This window comes from Mangifera indica, chromosome 1, assembly GCF_011075055.1.
Source record: "Mangifera indica cultivar Alphonso chromosome 1, CATAS_Mindica_2.1, whole genome shotgun sequence".
Lineage (NCBI taxonomy): Eukaryota > Viridiplantae > Streptophyta > Magnoliopsida > Sapindales > Anacardiaceae > Mangifera > Mangifera indica.
In genome coordinates this window covers 23193362-23219703 of record NC_058137.1, presented here as the reverse complement: position 1 = coordinate 23219703, position 26342 = coordinate 23193362, and the positions used below count along the sequence as shown (strand labels likewise).

The 26342-nt window shown below is 32.5% G+C and overlaps 6 protein-coding genes across 8 annotated transcripts; 2 read left to right on the top strand and 4 right to left on the bottom strand.

The window, feature by feature from the left end:
- Positions 1–94: 94 nt before the first annotated feature.
- Positions 95–3236, bottom strand: LOC123214208 (zinc finger-containing ubiquitin peptidase 1). Of its 2 annotated transcripts, XM_044633991.1 has the most exons (6): positions 3104–3236; positions 2206–3006; positions 1961–2072; positions 491–586; positions 306–417; positions 95–216 (listed from the first exon to the last, which is right to left on the bottom strand). In XM_044633991.1, exons 1-5 carry the CDS (start codon positions 3163–3165, stop codon positions 334–336), a joined length of 1155 nt encoding a protein of 384 aa, XP_044489926.1. In that variant the 5' UTR covers positions 3166–3236; the 3' UTR covers positions 95–216; positions 306–333. The 2 variants fall into 2 exon arrangements, with proteins under 2 accessions (XP_044489926.1, XP_044489918.1); XM_044633983.1 differs by having other exon boundaries at positions 95–417.
- A 1099-nt stretch (positions 3237–4335) lies between these two features.
- LOC123225324 (autophagy-related protein 13a) lies at positions 4336–8027 on the bottom strand. The gene is made up of 3 exons (XM_044649261.1): positions 6357–8027; positions 6095–6276; positions 4336–4913 (listed from the first exon to the last, which is right to left on the bottom strand). The coding sequence occupies exons 1-3, from the start codon at positions 7683–7685 to the stop codon at positions 4595–4597; spliced, it is 1830 nt and encodes a 609-aa protein (XP_044505196.1). The 5' UTR covers positions 7686–8027; the 3' UTR covers positions 4336–4594.
- Positions 8028–12074: 4047 nt separating this feature from the next.
- On the top strand, positions 12075–12673 carry LOC123225717 (protein RESPONSE TO LOW SULFUR 3-like). The gene has a single exon (XM_044649835.1). The coding sequence runs from the start codon at positions 12154–12156 to the stop codon at positions 12466–12468; it is 315 nt and encodes a 104-aa protein (XP_044505770.1). The 5' UTR covers positions 12075–12153; the 3' UTR covers positions 12469–12673.
- A 1208-nt stretch (positions 12674–13881) lies between these two features.
- On the bottom strand, positions 13882–17089 carry LOC123225701 (chloroplastic import inner membrane translocase subunit HP30-2-like). The gene is made up of 6 exons (XM_044649814.1): positions 16728–17089; positions 16212–16327; positions 14741–14867; positions 14367–14515; positions 14217–14279; positions 13882–14131 (listed from the first exon to the last, which is right to left on the bottom strand). Exons 1-6 carry the CDS (start codon positions 17013–17015, stop codon positions 14107–14109), a joined length of 768 nt encoding a protein of 255 aa, XP_044505749.1. The 5' UTR covers positions 17016–17089; the 3' UTR covers positions 13882–14106.
- Positions 17090–17858: 769 nt separating this feature from the next.
- Positions 17859–21436, top strand: LOC123225683 (DNA-binding protein BIN4). 2 transcript variants are annotated; one of them, XM_044649795.1, is made up of 11 exons: positions 17859–18084; positions 18162–18260; positions 18584–18836; positions 18952–19010; positions 19103–19156; positions 19621–19738; positions 20163–20209; positions 20406–20432; positions 20635–20710; positions 20826–20965; positions 21045–21436. In XM_044649795.1, exons 1-11 carry the CDS (start codon positions 18031–18033, stop codon positions 21138–21140), a joined length of 1023 nt encoding a protein of 340 aa, XP_044505730.1. In that variant the 5' UTR covers positions 17859–18030; the 3' UTR covers positions 21141–21436. The 2 variants fall into 2 exon arrangements, with proteins under 2 accessions (XP_044505730.1, XP_044505737.1); XM_044649802.1 differs by having other exon boundaries at positions 17860–18084; positions 18587–18836.
- Positions 21437–21547: 111 nt separating this feature from the next.
- LOC123225696 (pathogenesis-related thaumatin-like protein 3.5) lies at positions 21548–23128 on the bottom strand. Its single transcript, XM_044649810.1, has 3 exons — positions 22448–23128; positions 22082–22358; positions 21548–21997 (listed from the first exon to the last, which is right to left on the bottom strand). Exons 1-3 carry the CDS (start codon positions 22938–22940, stop codon positions 21823–21825), a joined length of 945 nt encoding a protein of 314 aa, XP_044505745.1. The 5' UTR covers positions 22941–23128; the 3' UTR covers positions 21548–21822.
- Positions 23129–26342: the final 3214 nt, after the last annotated feature.

Sequence of the window (26342 nt, the reverse complement as noted above, 5' to 3'; positions counted from 1 at the left end):
TCACAAAGGTAAGATGCTACTCTTTGGAGATTGGCTAGTGAGAGTTTATTCAAAATTATAGCAGCTAAAGAGCTTATACGGAAAAAATATATAATTGTACAAGATCATATTTTCTATCATAGAGATAAATTCCAAAACTTCACAAGGATTTGTTAGTTACAACCAAGCCATACACTATTGTGTTAGGTGTTAAGTAGGACTCACTCCTGTTTGCCACTAAAAAATAAAAAAACAGAGACAGAGAAATAAGCATAGCTTAACGACATGTTAAAACTAAACAACTTGTGAAAATAAACGAGCAATACCTAAATGGAAAAAAGTTCTAGATATTCCTCAGAATGTAATCAACGTGCTATCTATTGTCTTCAGCTGCTCCAACTCCTTCCCAGTGGCAATTCCAGTATCAACATAGCATAACTGGAACATAACGTAACATTAACAACTACAAAATAGCAGAGAAAAGAGGCAAATCTATTAACTGCATTAAAACCTGGTACTGTGGCTTCTTCAGTGTGTGAACCCCTCTTTTTAAAAGCTTCTTCCATCCTTTATTTTCCTTGAGAGATCTTTCTAGTGCAGCTGTTTCCTACATTTATGTAAAATGGAATTATATGATGCAATATCAGTGACACTAAAACGTGTGCTCTAGAATATCAAGGGTCAACATCCTCCATCCTAATAAGAAATAATGACAAACTATCGGCAAGAGGCCCTAACAATATTTTGCAGTAAATCAACAGTAGTCAGCTATAGTAGGTCACTGAAAGTACGTCGGAACCATATGAAAAGTAAACCGAATGTTGCTAGGTTTTCCAAAAGATTTTCAGACAAGTTATTTGCTATCATTTTGTTCAAATGAATACTGAAATAACAATTTCAAGCAACCATTCTCCTTATGGTCGCAATTGTTTGTGACAAGCAAAAGGTCAAAGAAAATGAAGACTACAGTGACAAAATACTACTATCAACTTTATGGATATTGCAAGTACACAATTATTTTAGTAGATATGATGATATGAAGAGTGCAGAGGCAAAAGTCATATCCAAATAATACAAAAAGAAAGCAACACTACATTATTTCACCAAATGGTTGGTGGGGAGAGGATAGGAAACATGATCACCATATTATACATTGGAGATAGGCTAATAGAAACCCAAATTTATCAACCAAAACTGTGCCACTCTTCTCTTTATTAAGTGAGATGAGTCCCATAAATTTTAAGGATTTGATAGACAGGGTGACAATATCCTGAAGATAGAGGACTTTAAGCCTACTAAACTTGTATGCAATCTCCAAAAAGATTGCTCTATTAGCATAAAAAACTATATGATATCTAACAATCGCTTTGATGTTCACTGACAGGTTACTGATGCCCTTTTTCTCAACAAATGAACTTAGCTAAAGTATAAGCATTGTCAATAATGAAGAAATACTCCTGAAAAGAATTTACTGAGTTTTGAAATTCTTTAGCTGACAAAAAAAGTTTAATAACCAGATGGACATTTCATAATAGAGTTCACTGCAATGGAATCACTAAGGGGCATTCACTAGCTTTTCATGGTTTGAGGTGTGCAGTTTTTTGTCATAACCTGGTGATTATGATTGCTATATTCCTAACTTTCTTTTCTCATATTCTTTCTTTAAGCATCTAGAGTATATAGGTATAACATCAAGTATAGATAAACAACAAGTATCTTATGTTCCTAAAAAAAGAGACATGCCTAGATCCTCATTATTGGTCAAAGAATATTAAATTTTAAACACACAGATAAGACTTATTGCAAGGACTTGGGATCATATTTACGAATATTGTAAATTCGGAAATAGGTGGAAAAAGAATAAATAATCATGAGCATAATACAAATCTCTAATAGGCATACACAGGAAGTTAAATAATCAAATGAAAGATGCAAGCTTCTAACATAGCTGAAAAAATAGAATTGTACACGTAATACTTACATGAGCAGGGTCTAAAATTAACAGATTGTATTGCTGGATACCCTTCTTTAGGTTTTTAACTTGAATCCCTATAATGGTTCGTGAATGTCCATCATGCTGGAAGTACAAGGGCCTGAACATCAAAGCATGTATCTTAACATCAACAAAACACCTAAAATAAAAGAATGACTGCATACGTGGCAATGTCAATACATAACTATTAACCTGCAAGTAAGGCTATAATAATCCACAAGATAGACACTTACGATTTCTTAGTAATGATCACATGACGATGACCATATATCATTGAAGTTTCATCTGAAAAATAATTCCGCACCCAATCCATGAGAATTTGATGCCGGTCACTCTTTGCCATTTCCACATCATTGCCACTACCCAAGTCTCTACAGATTTCACCACCAACATTTGCATCACAATTCTTTCTAACCAAATACCTATCCATTGGTCCAAGTACTTGCAGCGCTTTCCTCTTACCCGTCACATCATTTCTCTTCACCGTATTAGGAACTGAGAGATAAAGATTTTCGAAATCCTTATCACTAAAATCCACAACCCTAGCACGCAATCCAAACGAACGAAAAAGGGCAGCACATTCAGTGGCTCCAATCCAACTTCTAGAACCATAAATACTTTGATTAAAATGGGCCGACCCCACTACATCAAAACCCCTCTCCCAAGCAATCTCAAGCCACCGCTGAAGGGACGGTAAATCGGGTACAAAACCAGAACCACCAAATAAAACATCCTTAGCATCCGACCTTTCAGAAATAACAAATGAAGAAAGCATTTGGATGTTTCGCCATCCACAACCCCATCCCAAATCTTCAGAGACAACGCTCTGAAAATGATCCACATAACTCGATAGATAAGTGGTTGTCGAGCTATCACGTTCCTGTTCTAAACATTTTCGCAACAACAAGACTAAACCATAATTTATTTTGTGAAAATCGCTCTTAATTTGAGAACCAACTAAGAATGAAATCTTTGAAGCCAAATTAGGGTTAATTTTGTTATCGTCCTCATCATCAAGGTGGGAATTGGCGTGTCTGCGTGAGTGATGAATTGAACAGGTGAATAATTAAACCAAGAAAATGGTTAATAATGGATAAATAAAACAAAAAAGGTCAAAAAAAGAAATGATACCTCTGGAGCTGTGTAAGTGGAAGTGTGAGATGACAGAAGGGGCAGGAAGCAGAAGAATCCATGGGATGGGAGAACGATCTTTAGCGCCTCTGGGAATTTGAATTAACTGGCTGTGTGATGGTTTATAAGCGGTTGGGTATTTGGGCCAAAGACCAGAGTAATATTATCCTCGTCCCATAAGTTTTAATAAACTACAGTGACGTCCCTGCTTTTAAATTTTTTATGGGTTTTAGAATTTCAAAAAGAGTTTGGACTGGTTTTAAATTTTTTAAATTTCAATTTGTCTCCTTATAGTTTAAAAAATGACATTTACACCCCAAAAAATTAAACAAGACATAATAAATTAAATGTACAAATGACATATTACAAACTATTAAGGTTATAAAATATTTTAAAATATATAAGAGTGAATATATGATTTCTAAAATATGATACAGTGAAAATATTTATTTATCTTTAATAAGTTTTAAAAAATGATATTTACAAATTATAAAATTGTTCACAGTCAAACTTGACAAGGGTGTTATAGTAATAATATATTAAAATTCAAAGACAAAATTACAGTTAATAATACCCCTATCATAATATTTGAACAAAATGACATGTATGCCCTTATCGATGAGAAACTAATAGCTGTTTAACTTAAAAAAGTGAGGATATGTAGTTTATTTAAGCTTGGCTGAGAATTAGTCATTTGGCCAAATTAATATTCCACCTAAAAATTTATTGTATGTTTCATAACTGGTGGATTTTCCCCCACATGCAGTAAAATTGGAAAACTATCATGGGAATACATTTAATTTAATAGATGATGAGTGTGGCTAATAAACTTTGACAGCATTTAATGAAATATTTTGGTCAAGCAATTGCTTTTGATGGGTTGTTGGGGTTGTGTAAATTTAGTGTAAATAGCCCCTTCACACTTTGCTTAATGCGGTTCAATCTGATATATTTTTAGATCCTCTTCTCCTTCAATGCCCAACTCCTTACTTCCATTTCTTCTCAAGCATCATGATAATTTCAATTTCATATATTTTATCATTCATTTGGCAACCATAAATTATTATAAATATATTCATCATAACACTGTATACACCAACAATATTTGGCATAGAAGACTATTTTTATTATGTAACTTTGAGAAGACTAAAATTGTGCATCAAGGTTTTGATAGCTTGACTAGCATTGTGCATTTTTCTTGCCCCTCGTAATCTGTACATTCTGTAAGAAGGGAACACAAAAACATTGCACAGGATATGGATTCTTTTCCTGGCAACATGTTTTTCCATTTCCATTGAAATTTGAAAATAGCAAGCGATGTTAACATTCAGTTATGATATGTACATGATTTGTTATTCTCTCCTTTCTACATAGCATTAAAACAACTGTGTTGCTGAGGCTCCAGTGTCTATAACTCAGTGCTGATCGATGTAATCTCGTTGACAAGTGCAGCTTCTGTAAGAGAAAGATGAACCCACAAATTTGAAGAAGCTATCTTGCCTCTTCCCTGCTTAACACCCGAGTCCCACTCTTGGAGAGAAGCAGGTCTCTCATTTCTCGGTAACTCCTAAGCTCTTCCAGAGCATCTGCTGTTTTTCGAGGCATGAAGAATCCAGAAGCTGTACCAACCCCTCCCTCAGGATCTTCTGGCCTTAATGAGTGGGTAGAGTAAATACTAGAATCTTGACGAAGAGGCGGGGCTGTCCTCAACATTTGCACAAGAACACCAACAGCAGCATCTTGTGATTTTCTACCCGTTGAATGTGACTGGGGTGAGCACTCTGCAGTTGTTTTCGCCTCAAGATTCTGACTGCATATCCAAAAAGAAATAAGAAAATTGTGAGACAGTATTTTTGGATCTCAGGCTACTTAAAAATAAGCACCATGGCAAAATCCAGCAATAAATAGATTCCAATCAGTCCAGTAAATGAAAGACAATAAAACAAAAACAAAAATACTAGTTCCAAAGCAATCTGGTCCTGACTTTGTGTTAGTAAACGGCAATGATAGTATCTTCTGCACACGCCGAAACAAGAGAAGCAAGAAAAAAGGGGGTAGCATTGTAATAACAATTTCCAATAGTTGCAATTGAACACAAAGAATCCCATAAACTTAAAGGTCATAGCCACTTAGAACGGTACCAAAGAATCCTATCAACTTCAGTAAGAAAGGAAAAACAAGGAAACAATAACTGACTGTAATTTTGTATTCCAAGGGATATGGAACCCAGTCCAGTGGATCACAGCACAAGGATCCAAATTAAGCAGCTAGATTTATCCAAACACCGGCAAATGCAGTAGTGCTCTTCACCAGTTCATGAGATCACATCCTTTTGAGTAGACAAACAACTACCACACCACCCGCAAAAGCAATTTTGCATGTGGCCCGAATAACTAAAATAGAAGTATTTTGGATGGCATACATGACACTCACTTGTCACATCCATTTTGCAAACCAGGATTTTGATGTCACTAGTTGCAAAAGCAATAAATAAAAACCAGAATAAATCTAGAATGGTTTTGAAGCATCATTAAAATGAAGATGTAGAACTGTAGAACTAGTGATTGAAGTCATTTATGAGAAGTCAATATCAAGGAGCTTTATAATATTGGCATCATAGCTGTATAATCAACCTGTTAACTTTGTCCAGTGAAAGAAAAGGAAGAACATTATGAAACTTATAGACTACATAACCAAAGCCCAAATTTAGGATTAGTTTAAGTTTAGAGGTCGATACATCAAGCATCATATAATGCTTGTATTTCACAATGTTTAACTTTCTATCAGAAAATTCTGAAGACCTAGCATTTTTACAGCAACATCACAGAAACTTGAAGCAAGCCTGACATCCCAGGAAATGCAGCAACAATGATGGAAAGTATATCATTTTACTCAAATAATTGGACCACTAGTGGTTTTTTACTTCATTCACTACTATGATACTGTTCATAACAGCATTTAGAAGCAAGGAAATTAAGCAAAATGAAGCACCTGGCTATGGAATCTGATGTATCAACATCATCAACATCAAAAGGACAAGAGAAGTCACAATCATCCAAGTCATCCTGAAAAGATAATCTACTAGAGCTTCTAGAAAATCCAACACGTGGTGAGCCACTAGAAGATAACAACCCTGAGAACCGGCCACTATCATCTTTACTATCTCTGATCATCTGCAAAACAAATAAGAATTGTTCTTTTAGTTGAAAAAATCATATAAGTATGAGATTCAAGACCATAAAAGCAAGACTACCTTGTGGACAGAAGAATGATTAACTGCACCATGCAATTCTCCAGCTTTTAGAGACTCTGTTCTCCTGTATAAGCGGTTTGCAGATGTAGACTCTTGTGATGAAAGATCATGCTTTGTACTTATAGGAGAGAGCGGTGGAAGAGAATGCCTATTTGGATCAGAAAAGTCTGAAGAAAGGTATCTAGAACTTCGCATTGGATGTGGGATAGTTACAGGGGCCGTCCCAGAACTTTTATTAGCATAAATAGGATTCCCACTGGACAAATGTGTAGGGGGAGAGGGGGAAGCATATGGCGAAAATGGAGGCGAAAGCTGATACTCTTCATAACTGGGAGACCGATGATGAGCTGTTGGTCTAAAATTTTGAACTCTATGACTATAATTATCATTAGGTGAAGATGAAAAATCATATGACAGAGGGGATAGGCGAGATGCAGAAGGGGAACCACTAATTGGCTGATTCTGCACAAATGGAGCTCCCTTTTGAAATCCACTTGACCAACTATGTGGACGTTCCAATGGCATAGGGGATGGAGGCCTAACTCCTCTAAATGAAAAAGATGTAGAGCAAGCACCCTTCTCCGAAGAGGGAAAAGACCTCATTGGATCAGTTAAAGGACTACCAACGTAATCTGATATAATCTTAGGAGGCAATGACACTAAAGGTTCAAGGTTAAAATGAGTTAGCGTAGGAAGGTAAGTCACAGACACACAAAGGCGACCAGGAAGTGCCTCAATGGGAACAAAAGTGTATTTGCACATCATCTCCTCATTAGCCAGTGAAAGCAGATTGCTAAACGAAGACACCTTGTAAATGATATCAAAATTAAAACTCTGACTCGACGAGCTAAGCTGGCGAAAGATCCTATAAGCTGGGAGAAGCCTCATATGGGTATAAAGTGATCTCAAAAGTATAATGGACTTCCTGTAAGTCTTTTTATAAGACGAAGAAGTATCATTCATTTGGTGACGCATATTTTTAGCAGACTCATATTGAACAACCCATCTCTCGATCACAGTCTCATTAGAAGAGGATGACGACGACCCAACTAAATTGAGATCCTTATGAAGCAGAATTATATCAATAATCATAGGATCCAGAACATTTCTATGCCAAAAATTCAAATTATCTAAAGCAGAAGGGCGGTCTCCCAGCACTAAATTGAACCATTTATCAGTCCTCCTCACGCGATAAACCGAAGATCGGTTGCGTGAGTGAAGAGAAGGAACACGTGATTCGAGTATCACATGAAGAATCTTGAGCAGAAACTGGGATATTACTTGTTCCAATTTTCCAGATTCCGATTGCAAATTCGATTGAAAATCCATTTTTTTTTTTTAAAAAAAAAAAACTCAACTCAATTCATTCTTCACAATCTAATTAAAATCGGATCAAACAAAGCGAAACAAAAACACCAAAAAGAAAATAAGGAAGGAATTTAAAAACTTACAAGATTAATCGTGATGATATAGTTAGAAGAATTGCGTGGCGAAGTGTAAGTTTGTGAAGATGGGTAACAGGGAATTTAAAAAAGAATAAAGAAGGAAGAGAAATAGGGAGAAAGGGAGATGGGTTTCGTCCAGATTTAGCATAAAATGATAATAAGAAAACACGCCAATCAGCTCTTGTTTGCGTTCCCAATCCCATACCCATTGATGAGCTCAATAATTCTCCTTTTCTTAATTATCTTTAATTATGTACAAGGTAACAAGAAAATGTGACGTGTAAAACCATCCCTTCCATAAAGTCAATAGCTTTTGTTATCAGTGCAAAGTGACCTAACCACATGGTTAAAGGCGAAGCTCTTTGAATTATTTTGGTACCAAACCACCCCAATGATCCTCAATCCTCAATTTACAACACAAACCCTGGAGTCTTAACTGTCCTTAATGCTGCCAGCATCACCATTGACTCTAATTATTCCATTCCTATTAACCAAATTAATGCCTCTTAGTGTTAATTTAGCCAAATCACAGATCAAATTTAACTTAAATCAAACCATTTCAAATATAATTTTGGTCAAATTGTACAATGTAGTTTCATTAGAATTACACATGGGATGATGTAATTAAGTCATATCACATGTGAAGGCGTGATTCAAGCTAATTTGCTCCAACCCATGTGCTATCACATTTGCACCATGCCAAGTTAGGTTCCCATCGAATCTTAAGTGCTGTTGTAGCATAATTATGGCATGATGGTGCAATTTGGCTATATCACAGCATCCCAAATAGCAAAATCTCAAGTGTGATCTCTGCAAAGTTGCACTAGTTTTTTGGTGAACCCATGGGCATGGAAATGATGACTATTTGGTTTGGAGCTTCAAAGAAGAAAAAGGGAAATAAGAATAACTACGTTAGAATATATCATGAATAATTTTATCTGTCAAATGAAATAATGCAAACTAAAACTTGAAGAGGATGCTAGCTCTAATTACTTCATCTAATGGGTCTTATTAAGACTGCACATGAGAAATTAATGTTGTCACAAACCATGAATGTATGTCTTGTAAAAGCAATACCAACTTAGATAATTATAAACTTAAGAGGATAACAAAATTAGTGGAATATTAAAATTTTTAATATAAATATCTGGATTCGAATTTCTGTCATGTTTATAAAATTCTGATTTATATAATATAATAATTGTGGAATTAAGACAATTATAGAGAAAAAAAATCACATGAGATTGAGAATTATAAGCCTAATAAAGTGATCCCACAATAATCATATTCTGGTAAGTTTGGTGGTGGTTCAATTTTTGAAGAAAAACAACAATGTTTTTGTACCTTTCCGTGGTCGATTTCACAAAGTGTAAAGGTGGCTTGTTTAGTGTCAAATTGAAGTCTAGCCCGCTTGGCCTTCTTGGATGAAGTGCAAGCCCTTAATAGACTGTCTCAAGATTATGGCCTACCCTGTAATAGTCAAATTTAATTTTTTAATTAAAAATTAAAATACCCTTTTTATAATAATTCTCTCTTTGCGTTTGAAATCAGTCACACAGACATGATCGGCTCAGCCGGTCCGATTTGATTTGGGAAAAATATAAAAAACTAACAAAATTATATAATATAACAAATTGACTCAATAAAAGCTTACAAAGATACGGTCTAAAGTCTTTTGGGTTGCCTTTGAGGCCTTTTCAAAGATACGATTGTTTGGCATGACGTGCATATTCTAATTTTAATGAACAAAATCATTTAACTTATTTAAAAATATTGAAAGTCTTTTATAATCTCAGGTCAAGGGATGCAAATCTGGCCAAGAAAGGTGGTGTTAATTAGTTAGATGGAGTTGATTTTGAAGTTCTTACATAGAATTCTTGCTTTCAAATTTAAATTTTAAACTCAACCCACTCGAGCGATTTTATCGTTCAACAATTCGATTCAAAATTAATTGATTTTGAGTATATTTAAAATTGGGTATTGAATGCATGACTATATAATTAAATAATTTTAAATTAATAATATGATAATATATTATTTAAGTACATAATTATATATTTTAAATTATGTATATATAACATTATTTAATAAAATAATTAAAAATTAAATATAAAATAATATACAATTATATAATAATATATATTATTTATATATAAAATTATAAATATAAATTATACGTATAATTTTATTTGTTAAATAAACCCTTACTAATATTGATATTAACGGAATTCGTTATAAGAACTTCAACGAATTTCTTTTCCCCACCAAACAAAACATCATCCTTTTTCAACCTTTATATAGCAAAGCTGATGGTTTTCCAAGTTTTTGAATAATTGGCTGGATGAAAGAGACAAATAAAATTAATATACTGCTTGATTTGCCTCTGTCGTCCAGCCAAAACTTAAAAAACTTAGAAAACTTAAAAAACCGACCCTTATTGTTTTTTTTTTACCCGAGCTTCACCCTTATTAATTAAATAGATAAATTTGTGGTATAATAATCAAATTAAATCTAATTTTATATTAATTAAATAAATAAATTTAAAATATGATAATTAAATTTATAATTATTATATTAGATAAATTAAAATTTTATAAATATAATAAAAATTCAAACCTAATTTTTTTTAATTTTAATATCCAATTAATTTTATTAAGCCGGAGATTACTTAGTTTTTATTATTTTTGTTAACTTCTAATTAATAGAGATAATATACAATAAATTTAATTAAAGAGACTCTATTTTATAAAAATAAAATAAAATTTTATTTGTTAAATAAGCTAAAGGAAAATGTAAAAGACAGTTTGCAAATTAATGCCAAATTGGAAAAAAAAAAAAAAGAAGAAGTAATTTGTAAAAGTAAATACTCAATTTAAAATTAGAAAAAAAGCAAGGCAAACACAATACTCTATTTTTTTTAATTTTATTTATTCATGTATAGATGTCACGTTCTTTTTTTTTTTTTTTTAATTTCAATACGTAAACAATATCTTACTTATTGGATTGAAATGTAAATAAATAAATTAATTAATTAAGAAAACAGCAAAGCGAATATGTAAGCATGAGTTAACGTGTATTGACAGGACTTGTCCAGAGACTAGCCGGCAGACGTGGTGGCCAACCTAATGGAGGAGATTTCAAAGAAGTACGTTGGTATAAGAAACCGTCAAATCCCCCTGACCTATCACCAATCTTATCAAAGTCCACAAGCTTTGCAAAGTTATACACACACTCGTATCAACACAATTCATTATTAAAGGACCTCGAATGTCCCTTAATAATGTGAAGGTAAATCCATTGCCGTCAAAAGATATTTTGTCCAAAGAACATAAATGTGAACTTTCGGTACTAATTATAATTGTTATCTGTGATTTTCTCAATATACAATTACAATTTCTTATTATTACGATATTATTTTTGAATTTTGATATTTTCTCGAGTCACAATTATAAATCAATAAACTTACTTATACCAAATCAAAACCATACAATCCTCTACTTTTAATAACAATAAGATTTTAATATCAAACTACATAATCAGACCCGTTATCTTGACCTTTTATTCTATAAATTTAAAATTATACATGGATTAAAAAAAGACATTTCTAATATTTATATTGTTCACTACCGATTTATGATAAGAAATACTAATAATATTAAGGTGAATGTAAACTTTTAAGTAAAATGTCAAACCACCTTAAAATGTCACTCAACATTTTATGATATCACTATTGTTCCATGTAATATCATATTTAGTATTACTAACCTAACCTATAAACTTACACTTATATAAGCTCTTTTATGACAAAAACGAAAGACCCTCATTGGCAGAGTAGTGGGATACTAAGAGCAAGAATTCAATTTTTCTTTGATGATATTTCGAAATTAAATTTTTAACTTACCTGGTGTAATAATTATGAATCGATTACTAGACTCATAGTTTTATTTACTTGATATAATTGATTCAACCTAAGAAAAGAATCTGATTCAATTAAAGCTTTCCCGTCACAAAAAAGAGATACTTATTGTTATTATGTAAGGTAAGAACAAGAACGTAAGTTACATGACAGAAAGGGGAGGGGAGGGGAGGGGAGGGGGTTGTAACACATTCTAAACCATCATGGGTTAAAAACTTAAACAATATTTGAGGGGCATTATTGATAAATAACCCAAAAGAGGAATAAAATTCTAAATTCTTGAGAAAGGACTAGATACATTGAATCTGGACATAACTAATCAAACCAAATTGAAGGCCATATCTATAAAAGAGCACTTCCTCTCCATTGGTGCACCAAAGCAAAAGAAGGGAAATTATTCGATCTTTCAATTCACCAATTAAAAACAGCTCAAGCAATGGCAGCGGGAGGATTTGAAAAGAATAACAACAACATTAAAGAAAGCGAAGAAGATCTAAAGAGGAGAAACGAAGAGCTCGAACGAGAGTTAAAGAAAAGCAGAGAAAGAGAAGAGCAAACGAGAGTCGAGCTTCAGAAAGTTCTGGCACGGCTGCGTTTGGCGGAGGAAGCTGAAGAAATGCTATGTTCACAGCTCGGAGAACTTGAAGCTGAGGCCGTCACTCAGGCACGTGCCTACCACGCGCAGATTATCTCTCTTATGAACCAGCTCTCCAAGGCTAACCAAAATCATAAAGCTGCCATTACCGTGTAATTTCTGGAAAAAAAAAAAAGGCTCGTCTGTGGGATCAATCCGCAGCGAAACTTATTCTTCTCTGGTAATTTGTAAGTTAATTTGTTTGTTATGATGTATTGATTTTTGTAACAAAAATTTGTTTTTTTTTTTTTCAATTTACAAATGTCATCGGTTGAATCCCTAGTTATAATATCAGAAAACCAAAATTGTCCTTTTGAATTTATTAAATTGTTCAAATTTTGATTATAGCCTAAAATGTTAAGATCCTCAGTTAAATTGTTTTGAATCTATGTAGAATAATTCAATTGTTTGGTACAAAAAAAGAGGGCTTTAATAATAACAATTGCAAAAAAAAAAAAAAAGAATAAAAGAAGAAAGGGGGTCCATTCAAAAAAGTGTAGAAAATCAGAGAGAGAGAGGAAAGAATATGCTAAGATGCCAAGGAAATGACAAAAACAGTAATACAAGGAGGGCAATCGCCGCAAACAGGAAGTCCTGGTGTTATTTCTTATCTTTTCTGTGGGCCTTTGAAATGAAAATCTGATGTGTGAAAACTGAAAAGCAATTTGTGTTTGATTATTATTATTAACAGAAAGTTTTGTCAGTTAACGAGCCGTTTATCATTTTGATTTTATCTATTTTTAATTGATAAAAGCCTTAATTAATTATTCCTTTCAGAGTCACAACGACATAACAGATATATAACCGAAATTTTTAGCAATTTAGTTTAATTTAATTCGATTTAAATTAAATTAAACATAGCTAATCAATTAAATCAATAAAAATATAGATCCAAGATTTACACATTTACCAATTATTTTTAATATTTCATAAAAACAGAAAATGAATTTGTAAAACCAACCTCAATTTTTTGGGAACGAATTCCATATGCTAAAAGATATGCAATGAAAGACATATGAACGGATATCATAGACCTCACTGGACTGAATTGGCGACAGATTATTAACCTGTAACTTTACTAGTTTGGTTGTTCCCCCAACAAAGACCCATCTTTTTTTAAGTAATTAATTAAGGGGTTGTTCCCCCCAGAGAGACTCAGACCTTTTTTTTTTTTTTTTAATTTTTAGTAAGTAATTAATTAAAGGGGTTGTTCCCTTAGCAGAAACCCATTTTTTTTAAGTAAATAATAAATTAAAAGGTTTTACAAATATGATAAATCTTTAAATCTAAGATTTCTTCTTAGAAATTTTAATACTCCATCAGTTTTGATAACTCTTTTTTTTTTTTTCACAAAGACCCACCTTCCTAAACTAATATATATCCACACCTTAGCAATGAACTCTATGCATCTCTCCATTGGGTGCTAGTACATCATAGAACTCTTCAACTAGCATCAATCTTTCTACAACTAAAAACCGAATAAATTAGCACATTCATTCACACACACACACACACACACACACACATATATTCTTGCTTACTAGTAGATCAAATTAATGCAGAATTCAACAGTCTAAAAGAATTTTATGAGCATCTCAAGAGCATTCATATCATAAAGACAAACCTTAAAAATTTAGAGAAATCATCTTCAACAGAAAATATGACTATTTCTCTTATATAAAATACTCCCTGAAAATAAGTGGTGCTCTTTGATACTAAACCAATCTGACAACATTGAGTTCAGCCACAGCTTCATCAACTCTTTTTCAACTCAGGGTCCCTAAAGACAATTTAAATCACATGTCAGGTAAATTTGCTGTTCCAGCTAATAATGATAACATTATATATATGTAAGGTTAGCAGACCTCTGGATGTGATCAAGAATGAGAAGCCTTGGTCCAGGAGGGATTTTCACATCTCTAAGAGCACTGAAGGAAGATTGCAGCAGTTAAGGCTTTATAAGCACATTTGATTAAAACATAAAAGCAAGAAAAAACAAAGGTTTAACTACTTGCCTATCAGTTAACAAAGGCAATGTGCTATCTGTCAATAGGCCTCTCTTAAAGTTCTTCTCGTAATCCTGCAGGCCAAGCTTATTTAACATGCCTCTAGTTCTGGAATAGAGCACATCCGGAGCTGGTGGTTGAGAGAACTTTTGCCCCAACTATACAAACACAAGAGCTCTCAGCTAAATAAAAATCTCATAGAACATAGACTCAAGTTACAGTATTGAATCATCAACCCAGAGATTATTAGAAATTTCATTTGGGATTATTAATTTCAGCAAGCATTGGCTTTTAACAATCACAACAGTTAAATCAGCCATATTGCAAGATTTTTAAGTTGCTGAACTTAGAATTAAATCTACCCCTTGTTGCTCCATGCTCACCTTGAAAAGCCCACCTTGAACCAGTGCAAAGAAAAGTCCAGAAGTGACAGCATTTGCTGCCTGATTCGGGCCACCCATGCCACTCACTAATGAAAACATGGCTCCAGAACCAAAAGCTGCCACCATGCTGCAAAATGAATTAACAATCTTATGTAATGCACAGCCAAACAATGCCTTCAGTGCTCTTTCAAGCAACAAACCTAGACCAAATGCATAACCCACAAATCATCACAAGATAATCCAGAGACAGATAAAAAACAGTCTCATGTCCAGTGCATTCTGATTCAACAGCACTCAAAGTTGATCTGTGTAAGAATCAAAAGAAAGGTCCATAATACTTAAGTTTTAAGTACAATATAAGACATGCAAGAAACTGGTTTCAGATTAACCAAACAAGGTCTAAGACAATAAGATTTTATTTACCGTCTGGTGCAAATTTAGGGTTGAAGATTTTAACTCATTTCCCTTTCTCTTTTACCAGGGCTTGAACTTTAGTGGCATACAAAACTTACTCAGACACTCTACTCTCTACTGCCAAGATAACACCAGCATCAGATTTTGGGATGGAGATGAGTCTACCCAATTATGGTACCATCTTCCTTACATATATAACAAATCAAAAAGTAGAGGTTTGGGAAACTTTGCAACCTTATCTTGTTCCATCCTATGCAAACCTACATATGGCTGTTCTATTTCTTTATCTCTTGCATAAGAACTTGGCCTAGGACGATGAACAAACATTACTTACATGAATTGCAAGGTAGTTACATATTGCTGCCTTTTATATAATAGAAAGGATACCAGTTATAAGTGGTACTATACACCTCAATATGTGTATCATGATATTCCATTATGTTACAAGTGTATAATTTACAGCCATACATTGATAAAAATTTTAAACGTAAGGTCTTAGAAGGGAGGCTTCATTACCTCGCATTGAACATATACATCAACATCTTCACTGATTAAGGCGTGGAAAACATTAAGTCCCATGCACAAACAAGAATAATCAATAAAAGAAAATGCACATTAACAATATAAACATAAAATTCAGTCTATGTCCCATTTTAGAGCTTCTAAGAACTAGTTTATCTAACATAAATTGATTAAAACATGTATGTAGAATTTATTTTTCAATGACATTTAGGCCAAAATGCATGTTAATTCAAAGATCTTGAAGTCTCAATCACAAAAAGTTTTATGGGAAACAGCAATTATCTAAAAATTTCTTTTACAATTAATCAATAAAGTAGATGTATTATATTAGCTAGTTCAGCTAAATGAACTTTCAGGATCATATAGGAGGTTTTGAGATCAACTGCTCACACCAAGGCAAGGTTGGGCATATTTTTAATTTGTAATTTTGGGAAAAAATTATGAAATCATAAATCAGATATTTACTGTATCCACCCAGATGGTTCAACAAAATATATCAAAATAGCAAAGAAAGAGGGCCAATACTAAAAGGTACCTAGATTGAACATCCTCCTTTCCTCTCAATCTCTTCATAACACAAGAAATTCCAGCATTGACGCCTGTCATAACAGCAAAATTGCGAGCTTGAACCAAGGGACCGCCAGCAAGAGCCTGTAACAATATTAGACATATGGGCATATTATATGACACATTACTTATATAAGTTTTTACATTTATAAATGAAAGCCAATCCTAGCATACATTTTTTCCACTTAAGTTGTAACACAATATATGATAACTTAATTTCCAATGCACACTTTTAAATAATTGGATAACATTCTTAGACAATTTTGTAATTCTATTGTCAACACCACACTTCTTAACAGTTGAATTACATAACATTAATGACGCAAGACCTAATTCTTGGACTTATAACTCTTAACAAAACTTCAACAGAAATTAACTATTTTTTAAACAAAACTTTATAACAATTTTGTGTTCAACATCATATTCCGATCAATAAATTGAAAGCCAAAATTGAAAAACATAAAAAGAAAAGAAAAGAAAAGACCTGGGCTTGCTGAAGCGAGGCCATAGCTTGCGGGTTGAGGGAGGCCTGAGGAGGAGTAGGGAGTGTAGACGCGACGTCACCAGTGAGTGTTCCCATGAAGGCACCAATTGCGGCACCCTGGGTGGCGCTTGTGGCGGTGACAACGGCGACTTCAACTGGCATAGACTGCTGAGCTAACCATGATTTAAATTGGCTCTCCAATTCTTTAAACTTGACTTGAACTTCTTTTATAGGGTTCTGCGGCAATTTAAAAACTGTTAAATTCCCTTGTTTGCCTTGCTGCTCCATTTTCTCTTCTTGCTTGCTCTCCGATAAACCCTATAAAATGAAGAAGATTTTCGGATGATGAAATTTTATGCAACTAGTGCCTGTTATTTTGTTATTTTATGTAATTTTGGGCTCAACCCGTAAGTGGATCCAATGGTTGCTAACCTAAGACGTCTAATTTCATTGTCTCCCCAAAGGTCTGCCTTAATTTTAGAAATACCCCTACAGTCTCATCTGCAATATAATATGGCAATAAAACAATACGAAAATTTAGTTATAGTATTATTATATAATTAAATTATTTTAAATTAAAAATTATATAATATTTAATTATATAATAATATAATATCAATTTATTAAAAAATTTAATTTAAAAAGATTGTGTATTAATTTAAAATTTTAAAATTTATCAAATATACTTTTATCATCTCATTATTTATAAAAATATATCAATATTATATATTATAGGAGATATATTGTTTTTTATATATATAATATCGAATTATAAATACATATGATTTATTATAAAATATTAATAAATATTTTTTAAAAATTTAGAATTTTTTAAATACATTTTTATTATATAATTATTTTTTAAAAAAATTATCCTTTTTGTATGAATAATATTATTAAGTGCATTATATTGTGTTGACTTGACATACATATAACTTTCTAACTATCTTAAGTATAATAAAAATAATAAAATTATATGTATATATATATTTTATATAATTTAAGAATAATATATTGTTATATAATTAAATAATTTTTTAGTTAAAAATAAATTAATATCTAATTATAAAATAATATATATTATTTATATATCCAAATCCAAATTATATATTAAAGGCATGGACATATTGCCTTAATGGGAAACTGATAAGCATCTTAACCATGGGCAGGACACCCCTGATAAAAAATTAAAGGGAAACCCAGTTCCGTTTTTGTTTAATCCGTCGCACTTTCGCGTATTTTCTTTAATTTCTTAGTGTTCCATTGCTAGGGTGAGTAGGGTCTCTCTCGACTAAGTTCTTCAATGGCCGGAACCAAGGAGGAATCTCCTGAACCAGACTGGTTGCGTACTTTTCAGGTACTCTCTTTCTCTCTCGTTTCTTCTTCCTTTTTTAACAATCTTAATTTTGTTTGTTTGGTGGTTTTTCTCCATAGGCGCCAACTCTTAACCACTCTATAATGGCGCTATCCTCTGACTCTGATTCTTCAGTTGATGCTGGAAAACCAGGTGTTGACGTCAAAGTTGAGCCTGAAGTAAGTGTCGATGTTTCTCTGTTGGCTATATTAATTGCGCGTTTTTAATCTCTTCAAGTAATGTTCAAGTACCAAGTTAATTGTATGATGATGTAAATTAACGTGGGTTGAATTGTATGCAGATTAGTAAACCATATCAGTTGGGATTCAAGTTAGTGAAAATCAATTAATTGGTGAATGGCGTGATAAGTGATAGTACTTTCCTATAATTAATTTGATACTGTAACATTAGTACACGCATGAGTCAGAATCTATTCATGGTGTTATTGATGAACTAATCTTTTGTTTGTTTATACTCATTAAAACTAAACTATATTGTTAAGCAGGCACCCAGAACCAAATCTCGTATCTTGTCATTAAATCTTTCGTCAGACTCTGAGTCTTGTGGTGATGATACTCTAATAAAGAATTACAAACCTTCTAAGTTAGAAGAGCAAGGAGGGGATGAAGATGCAGCTCCCATTGGTCTCAAAGGAAAGTCTCCTCGTAAGAAGGCTTCAAAAGAAAATGGGCGAAAAGTAACTGATGAAATGCCAACAAAAGAGAAGGATGTAAACAATGACGTGAAAAGAAAGGGTATGGAGTGCATTTATATAATTGATATATAATATTGAACTGGGATAATTGCTAAATATTTTATGGTATAAATGGAAAAAAAACTGCTTTTAAGAATGTATGTGATATGGCACAGAAAATGATGGTCATGAAGATTTGGAGGAAGAAGTGGCTGAGAAGCATAACAAGCCTTCTGTAAGAATCTGCTAGTAGCATCTCTGTTGGTCGATTCTCTAGTTTATACTTCATTGAATTGCATTCATCATTTGTATATTTAATATACCCAGGTCTATACCTCAACATTGCCTTTGATTCTTCCGGAGAAAGTCCATCGTACGAAGGTAAGGCATGCATCACTCTGATTATTGCATCTTTATATCTACTTCTCTTGTGATTTAGTAGTTATTAGTTTCTGGCTGTGCTAGATTATTCCTTTTTCCATTTCTGTTTCCTATCTAAAGAGAATGATATCTGTAATGGATGTGGAATGTTGACATCTCTGTCTTACATTCAATTAACAGAGGTCTATGTTCTAAATATTCTAAGGATGACTGAGGAATTTATTCAAAATGTAGTAAAGCTGACTCCTTTTTTGCTCTCGCACCAAACCAACTAATATTTTTTAGAGATTTATGATGATTTGTTGAATTTATTTTCCTTGAACCTGCTTTCTCTATTTTCCGAGAGATTGATGGATGTAAAATTATTAATTTGATGTTTGTTCAGTGATTGGTTTTATGGATTAAAGTTACACTTTGTGTGTATATGGTATGCACATTAACTAGAGGTTTTGCTGTTTATGCAGGCACTTGTTGAGTGTGAAGGGGAGTCCATAGATTTGAGTGGCGATATGGGGGCTGTAGGAAGAATAATAGTTCCGGATGTTCGAAATGGAAATCATGACATGTTCTTGGACTTAAAAGGTATGCATTTTGCTGCTGTGCTCAATTCTGGGATTGTATGTTTGTTGTATCAACTACTTTTTTCTTTCAAGACTACTTTGAATAGTCATCTGTTTGTATCAAATGGAACCATAAGGTAGCTTGATTCTTTGTTTCTGGAAAAATTTTGCATGGTTTTAAAAGTTAAATATTGTAGTGCAATGTGCATAAAAACTTACAAGTACCCAGTTGCTCTTAATATTCGGTATTCTTTACTAATGTTTATTTTTTTTACCTTTGCCTTCTTTACCTTCTCTTTTTCTATGAGTTTCTGTTTTATTTTTGCTTCATAATAATTCCTTGTTGAAGGTCATTAGTTTTTCTTGCATTCATCAATGTGAATTCAGAATGCATGTTTCCTTCCTTCAGCTGACCCTGATTGATTTTTTTTCCCTTACTGTTTCAGGAACAATATACGGAACAACAATAGTTCCTTCCAGGACCTTTTGTGTTGTATGTTATCAATCTCCATTTAAATTTTTCATGTTAGATATTTATTTTCCTCAATCTGCCAAAAAAAGATTATAGTATAGTTAACATTGGTAATGATAATGAAATGGCTCCCCCCTCCCCCTTTGAACTCAGCTACTTGTTTTTACATCAAATAATAAGATTGTTTCATATGTGAATTAGATCCATTGTTTTTCAGGTTAGCTTTGGACAATCAGAGGCAAAGGTTCGTTGTGGGATTAATCCAATTTGATTTCAACATACAACTTCAATTGTACCATTATTCCTCTTTCTTTGCGATAAAGTTATAATCTTCTTCATTAGTGCTATTTTCCATATTGTAGGATGAATTTGATATTACTAGGAAACCTGTGCTGTTGTGGAAAACAGTATCACCTTTTTGACTAAAAATCTTATTTCATAATCAGATTGAAGCTATCATGAATGATTTTATTCAGCTGAAGCCTCAAGGCAACGTTTTTGGATCTGAGACCATGGTTGAAGGTTGTAATTCTTTTATCTTTTCTATTTTTTTTCTTTTGGTGTTGAGATGTTGGTATGTATATTTGACATATCATGTTGACATTTTTCCTACACATTAATCATTATCTACGAACAGGAACACTGGATGATTTCTCATTTGACTCTGATGATGAGGCTGTCAAGAAGGCTAAAGCAACTTCTCAAAAAGTTGATCAAAATGATGGTGTTGAAGATGAAACTAATGGTAACACCAAAGCAAAAGCTGACAAACCATTTGTACGCTTCTGGATCCTTTCAGTAGTTTGTAGCACATGTTATTGTATATATGTTTATCTTATTAAACTCATGATACTAGGGACGAAAGAGGGGTTCAACTGGAGGAGGAAAGGCACAACCACCAAAGAAACCAAGGAAGAAACCGGTTTCAAAGAAAGGCAAGGCCAAAAAGTGAGAGATGGATTCTTATATCCCATAGAAAGCTAAGTCTATAATCTTGGGATGTTTATAAGTTAGCTGAAAGGAGTTAGATTAGAAATGACAGAGTGAATAGTTACTTCGGCATTGATTTTGTTCTAGGAGATCAATGGTCAAAAGTGTAATTCTGCATAGAGTTCTTATGTTGTTTAACTATTGAAGTGATTCTGTATTTCCCAATTGTGATAATTACTGGTTCTACACAATATATATCTATCTTGCTTTATTTCAGTACCAAGAAAGGTAGCTTTGCCTTACATTGGTACACATATATATTTGCATTTGTTTTTTCTTTTGCCTGTCTTGTTTGTAAACTTCCATACAAATATGCACCATATTAATTTCATTTTCAGAGTACTTGGAAATATTCATGACTTTCTTCAGTTTGGAAAATTGTAGTTATTATATCTTTATCAACAACAATATATAAATAGGTTGCTTTATTCTCATTTCTCCTTAGATCAACTAGAACTCTAGGTCATTTTTATCACATATATGGCCCTTTGAGGACCGAACAATTCCTTGTTAGACTACCTCCTGTGCTTGGACTTGGCTGCAAATTCTGTGTTTACATTCTCAATTCATTAAAATGAATCTTAACCTTATTTACTATCAGAGGAAGAGGTAATGTCTTTCTGTGTAGAAGTTGCTTTTGTTGTTCAGAAAAGCAATACGAGGATGAGAAGGATCTGCATTGGAAGTGGTAAGATGATGTTTGAGGAGGAAACCATCTGTTGAACCTTCTCAATGCTGGGATCTTGAATTGATGGAGGTGACTCGCTGATGGGATCTTGAATTGATGGAGGTGAAAGTGTACCACCTGAGCCCTTCACCCTGAGGAGGCATATTTACAATAAGAGCTGAGGATTTATGTGTACAACACAGAAGCATGCAATAAAATGAGGTAAAATCACTTACCCATTACCAGTAGGACAGAATATAATGGCATAATCATAAGCCTTGCATGTGAACGTGCTTGTGCCATCATCAAAAGCATAACTATAAGCTCTTGGGCAGGCTCTCTTAAAAATGGATGAATAAAAGGAAGGTCGGCATGTGGTCGGGTTAGCAAACTCCCCACTGCAGCAGAACTGGTCCAAGCCAAATGCTTCACATGCACTTTTACATGCTATCACTCCCCCTCCACCTTCATTTCCTCCATTTGCACCCACCACCTGAAGTTCTTTGGGGCAACCTGTCATGTTATTTCAATGAATTTGGTCATTATATATTTGACATATATATGATAAAGTTTGTAGTATTCAAAGTGAAGGCATATTTTACCCATGTTTATATTTGAACTGCAGCCTGTGGCATTACATGCACCGAATACTCCATGGGGTTGAGCTACAAAAGGCAAATTGTAGCCATCAACAATGCTGACATCGTAAAAATCTTTGTCATTGCCTTTGCCAAGGGTTATCTCAAAGAGTGATGCAGGTGGAGTGGCACCATTACCATCACACTCAAGTCTTCCACCGCAGTCCGCGGTCTCACAGGTACCAACTCCAGACTCATCAAAGTTGCATCCTGTCCGTGCCCATATTCTACCTGACCAACCTGGAACAGATGCTATCCTCACACTTCGACCTGAGTCTAATTGAAATCCAGTTGTTGGAAGCTGTGGAGTCCCTGCTCCTGCCAGCGTACCAGGCCATATGGTATAGGGACAGTTATTTGTTATGGTGAATGTGGAACCTTCAGAGCAGGAGAGGAGACAAAGGAAAAAAACAAGTGTAGCAGGCAATGTCCATGAATATGAAGTTGTTGTAAGCATTGGTTTTTTTTTTTTTTTTTCCGAAGTGGTATCAGGTGAATGGGGGCAGCTGGTGCAGGAAAGAGGGAAGAGGGGTAAAGGGCTACATATTATAGGTTGAAGATTCTGTTGAGTGCAAAAGGGCTAAATCGCAGGAAGATCACGTTTCTGGGTTTAGTATTTCTTTTAATGTTGGATGGCCTCATTAAGGAGCAATTCCTTTCTTTAGCAATTGCATAGGGCATATTATTCGAAATCCTATAAATAATTGACGGCCAATGGACTTTTTCCCACCCAAGGTTTCTTGTATTCTCAAATTAGTACCCATTAACTATGAAAAATTCAATCCTAACTATGAAAAATTCAATCATCCATTAGTAGGTTGTTAAAATTAACATATCTCTTTAAATTTTAAGGATAAAATCATTATTTAATTAGTAATATATTAAAAGTAATAAAATATTATTCATATGTTTAGAAAACTAATATTTTTATCTCATGATTAAATTTTGAAAAGTTATATTCTCTTTTAAAGTTTCTTTCTTTTCCCCTTCTTTTTTCTAGTGTCATCACTTATTGATTTCTCTTTTTCTCCTTTTTGGGCATCGTCTTCGGATGAAAAACATTGTTTTCTTCAAAGAGCAAGACGAACTTCGTTAGAGATGAAGACAATCGTCTTCGTTCAAAGATGATATTGGAAAATGAGAGAGAGAGAAGCTAGTTGGTGACAACGTAAAAAAAGGGAAGAAAAAAATATACTATTTTAAAGTTTAATCATAGAGAAAAATTATTAATTTTTTAAACCTAAAAGAGAAATAGATAATGTTAACTGGGTTTGTGAATTTTAATTGTCTATAGGTGGGTGTTTGAATTTTTAATAATTAATAGATATAAATTTGATATTGCAAGAAACCTTGGGTGGGAATAAACCCTTTGGCCATAATTGATTCATTAACTGAAGTTTTTTGGCTTTCAATTTTCAAAGAACATAGGATGATTTTCTTCATAGATGAGCCAGGATACCTACTATCCTAGAAACATAGCCATTTTTTTTCTTGTATTATTATAATTAATAGAAGAGAATCACCATTTGATTACCTGCAAGAAGGAAAAAAGTTTGCCATTTTGTTTATTTTAATAGTGGAAAATCCCGAACAAATCTATTGCTGACAAGTAAAGGGCAATCTCCACAGAAAAGATAATCAAAATCAATCTCATCCTGTCTTTAGATTTGGAGAAAAGAATCAAATTTGCGATATACGATTATGGAAGTTTAAATAGTATGTGGACTCTATTATTAATATAATATGGGACAATCACAAAATGATAGTTCAATTAAGATATTCAATTGAGTACTTTCGTATATGTAATTTTGTTGAGTAATGTTATGTTTACTCATTTTAAATATATAAATATGTACATATTTATATATGTTATTATATAATTAAGAATTATTTTATCTCTAATTCAAAATTACTTAATGATACACATTAAATATGTACTCAAATGAATATATATAATTTTATTGAATTTTATGTATATAATTATTTTTGTTGATAGGGTTCTATTGTTTAATTCCATAGATAAGAAATAATTATACCGAAATAAAGATTATTGGGATAAGTTGTTATTTCAAATACCAATCATGGAAACAAGATTTTTATTATTGTTTCAATGTGGCTTAAGATTGGTAGGAATAAGCTAAGTTATAAAATAAAACAAATTATGTTACACTTAATATTAATAATATTTGTCATGCTAAAAAAATTGTACTATAATAATAATTGACTCAAAGGTTGGTGAAGAGGAAAACTTTCCTTGTGAAAGACCAGGGTTCAAATAGTATGATTTCTTGCACGTAAAAGATCAAAGCACAAATAGTTTAGGATTGATATATGATGATTTAAAAAAGAAAAATCAAACCTAACATTTTGTTATAGAGTGGTTTACATTTTAACACTTTGAGGTTGGGTTTTAAAACACTTTTCCATCCCAAACTATTAGAATATTAAATTATCATATTATCTCTAACTATTTTACTTTTAAAACTTACTATATATAAATTAATAAAATTTTAAAATAATTATTTATATATTGAATTTGTCATCAAAACACTCTTTTTCCCTTTTCACTTTCACCCTCTTCTTTCTCATAGGTTTTGTCAAATATTTTAAGATTTTAGAACTCTTGTAAAAGGTTAAACTTCTATTAGAGGATCCATAAGTTCTTCAACATGGCTAAGTGCTACCACTCCTTTGAACGAATCAACCAAGTTCATCTAAAATAACAAAATCCACAAGGCATTGTCATTTTCTTATATTTGGGTGGGTAATAGTTATGGTGAATTTACGTTTGGATAGGTGATGGGTGTGACGACTAAGGTTTCCAATTTAAATTGCAAAAATTGAATTGCATGTTTTTAACTTGTAAAAAAGTTAAATTGTTATGTTTGACAGTTTTGATAGATTTGAGCTTGAACAATTAATGATTCTAACAAGGTTGATTTGGATGGGAGGTGGTTGTGGTGGCTAAGGTTTCTAAACATGAATTACAAGTTTTCAAAACTCTAAAAGGGTTAGATTGTCATGTTCAATATTTTTAGTTGGTTTAGGCTTAGATGAGTGATAATTTTGGAAGAGGTTGGGTTGGATGACCAACAATTGTAAAAGGTTTTCAAAACTTGAAATTAAATTATTGGTTTTCAAACTTATAAAAAGTTTAAACTATTAAGGTGAGATTTGTAAATAAGCTTTTTTTTTTTTTTTTTTCCAACTTTTTTGGATGATGAAATCATGTTATGCTTTTATAGTGTTACTATAATTAAACAAAATTTGGTTTTTGATGAAAAAGTGTTATTTATGTATTTAGTGAGTGAAATCGTGGTTAGAGTCAAACCTTGGGTGTGAAAATGTACATCACTCTTTATTATATTGTTAGGCCAAATGACTAACAAGGTTACACATAACATGAAACCAAACACATTAGATTTATTGATTTATTAAACATAAAATTTTTAAGTTTAAAAAATGACAGTTTCATATTTGGTTAATCTAATAGGCCATAATAATTAACATCATTGTTATAAACAACTTTACACATACATAATCATTATTATTGATTTATTAACATTTTTATTAATTTAAAATATATTGTTTAATATGTCATTTTATAAATAAAATAATTTCAAATAATATTTTTTAATTAACTTATTTTTTCATGATTTTTTTCAATTTTCAAATCATTTTCTTTAATTTAGATTTTCTAGTTTTTAAACTTTTTATATATTTCACATCTTTTAATTTTTTTCATAATCCTTTTTTTCATTTATTTAGATTATTTCATTTTTATTTCCCATATTTTAAAATCTTTTAATACAATAAAATTATACTACTTTTTTAAATATATAAATTAATAAACATTTAA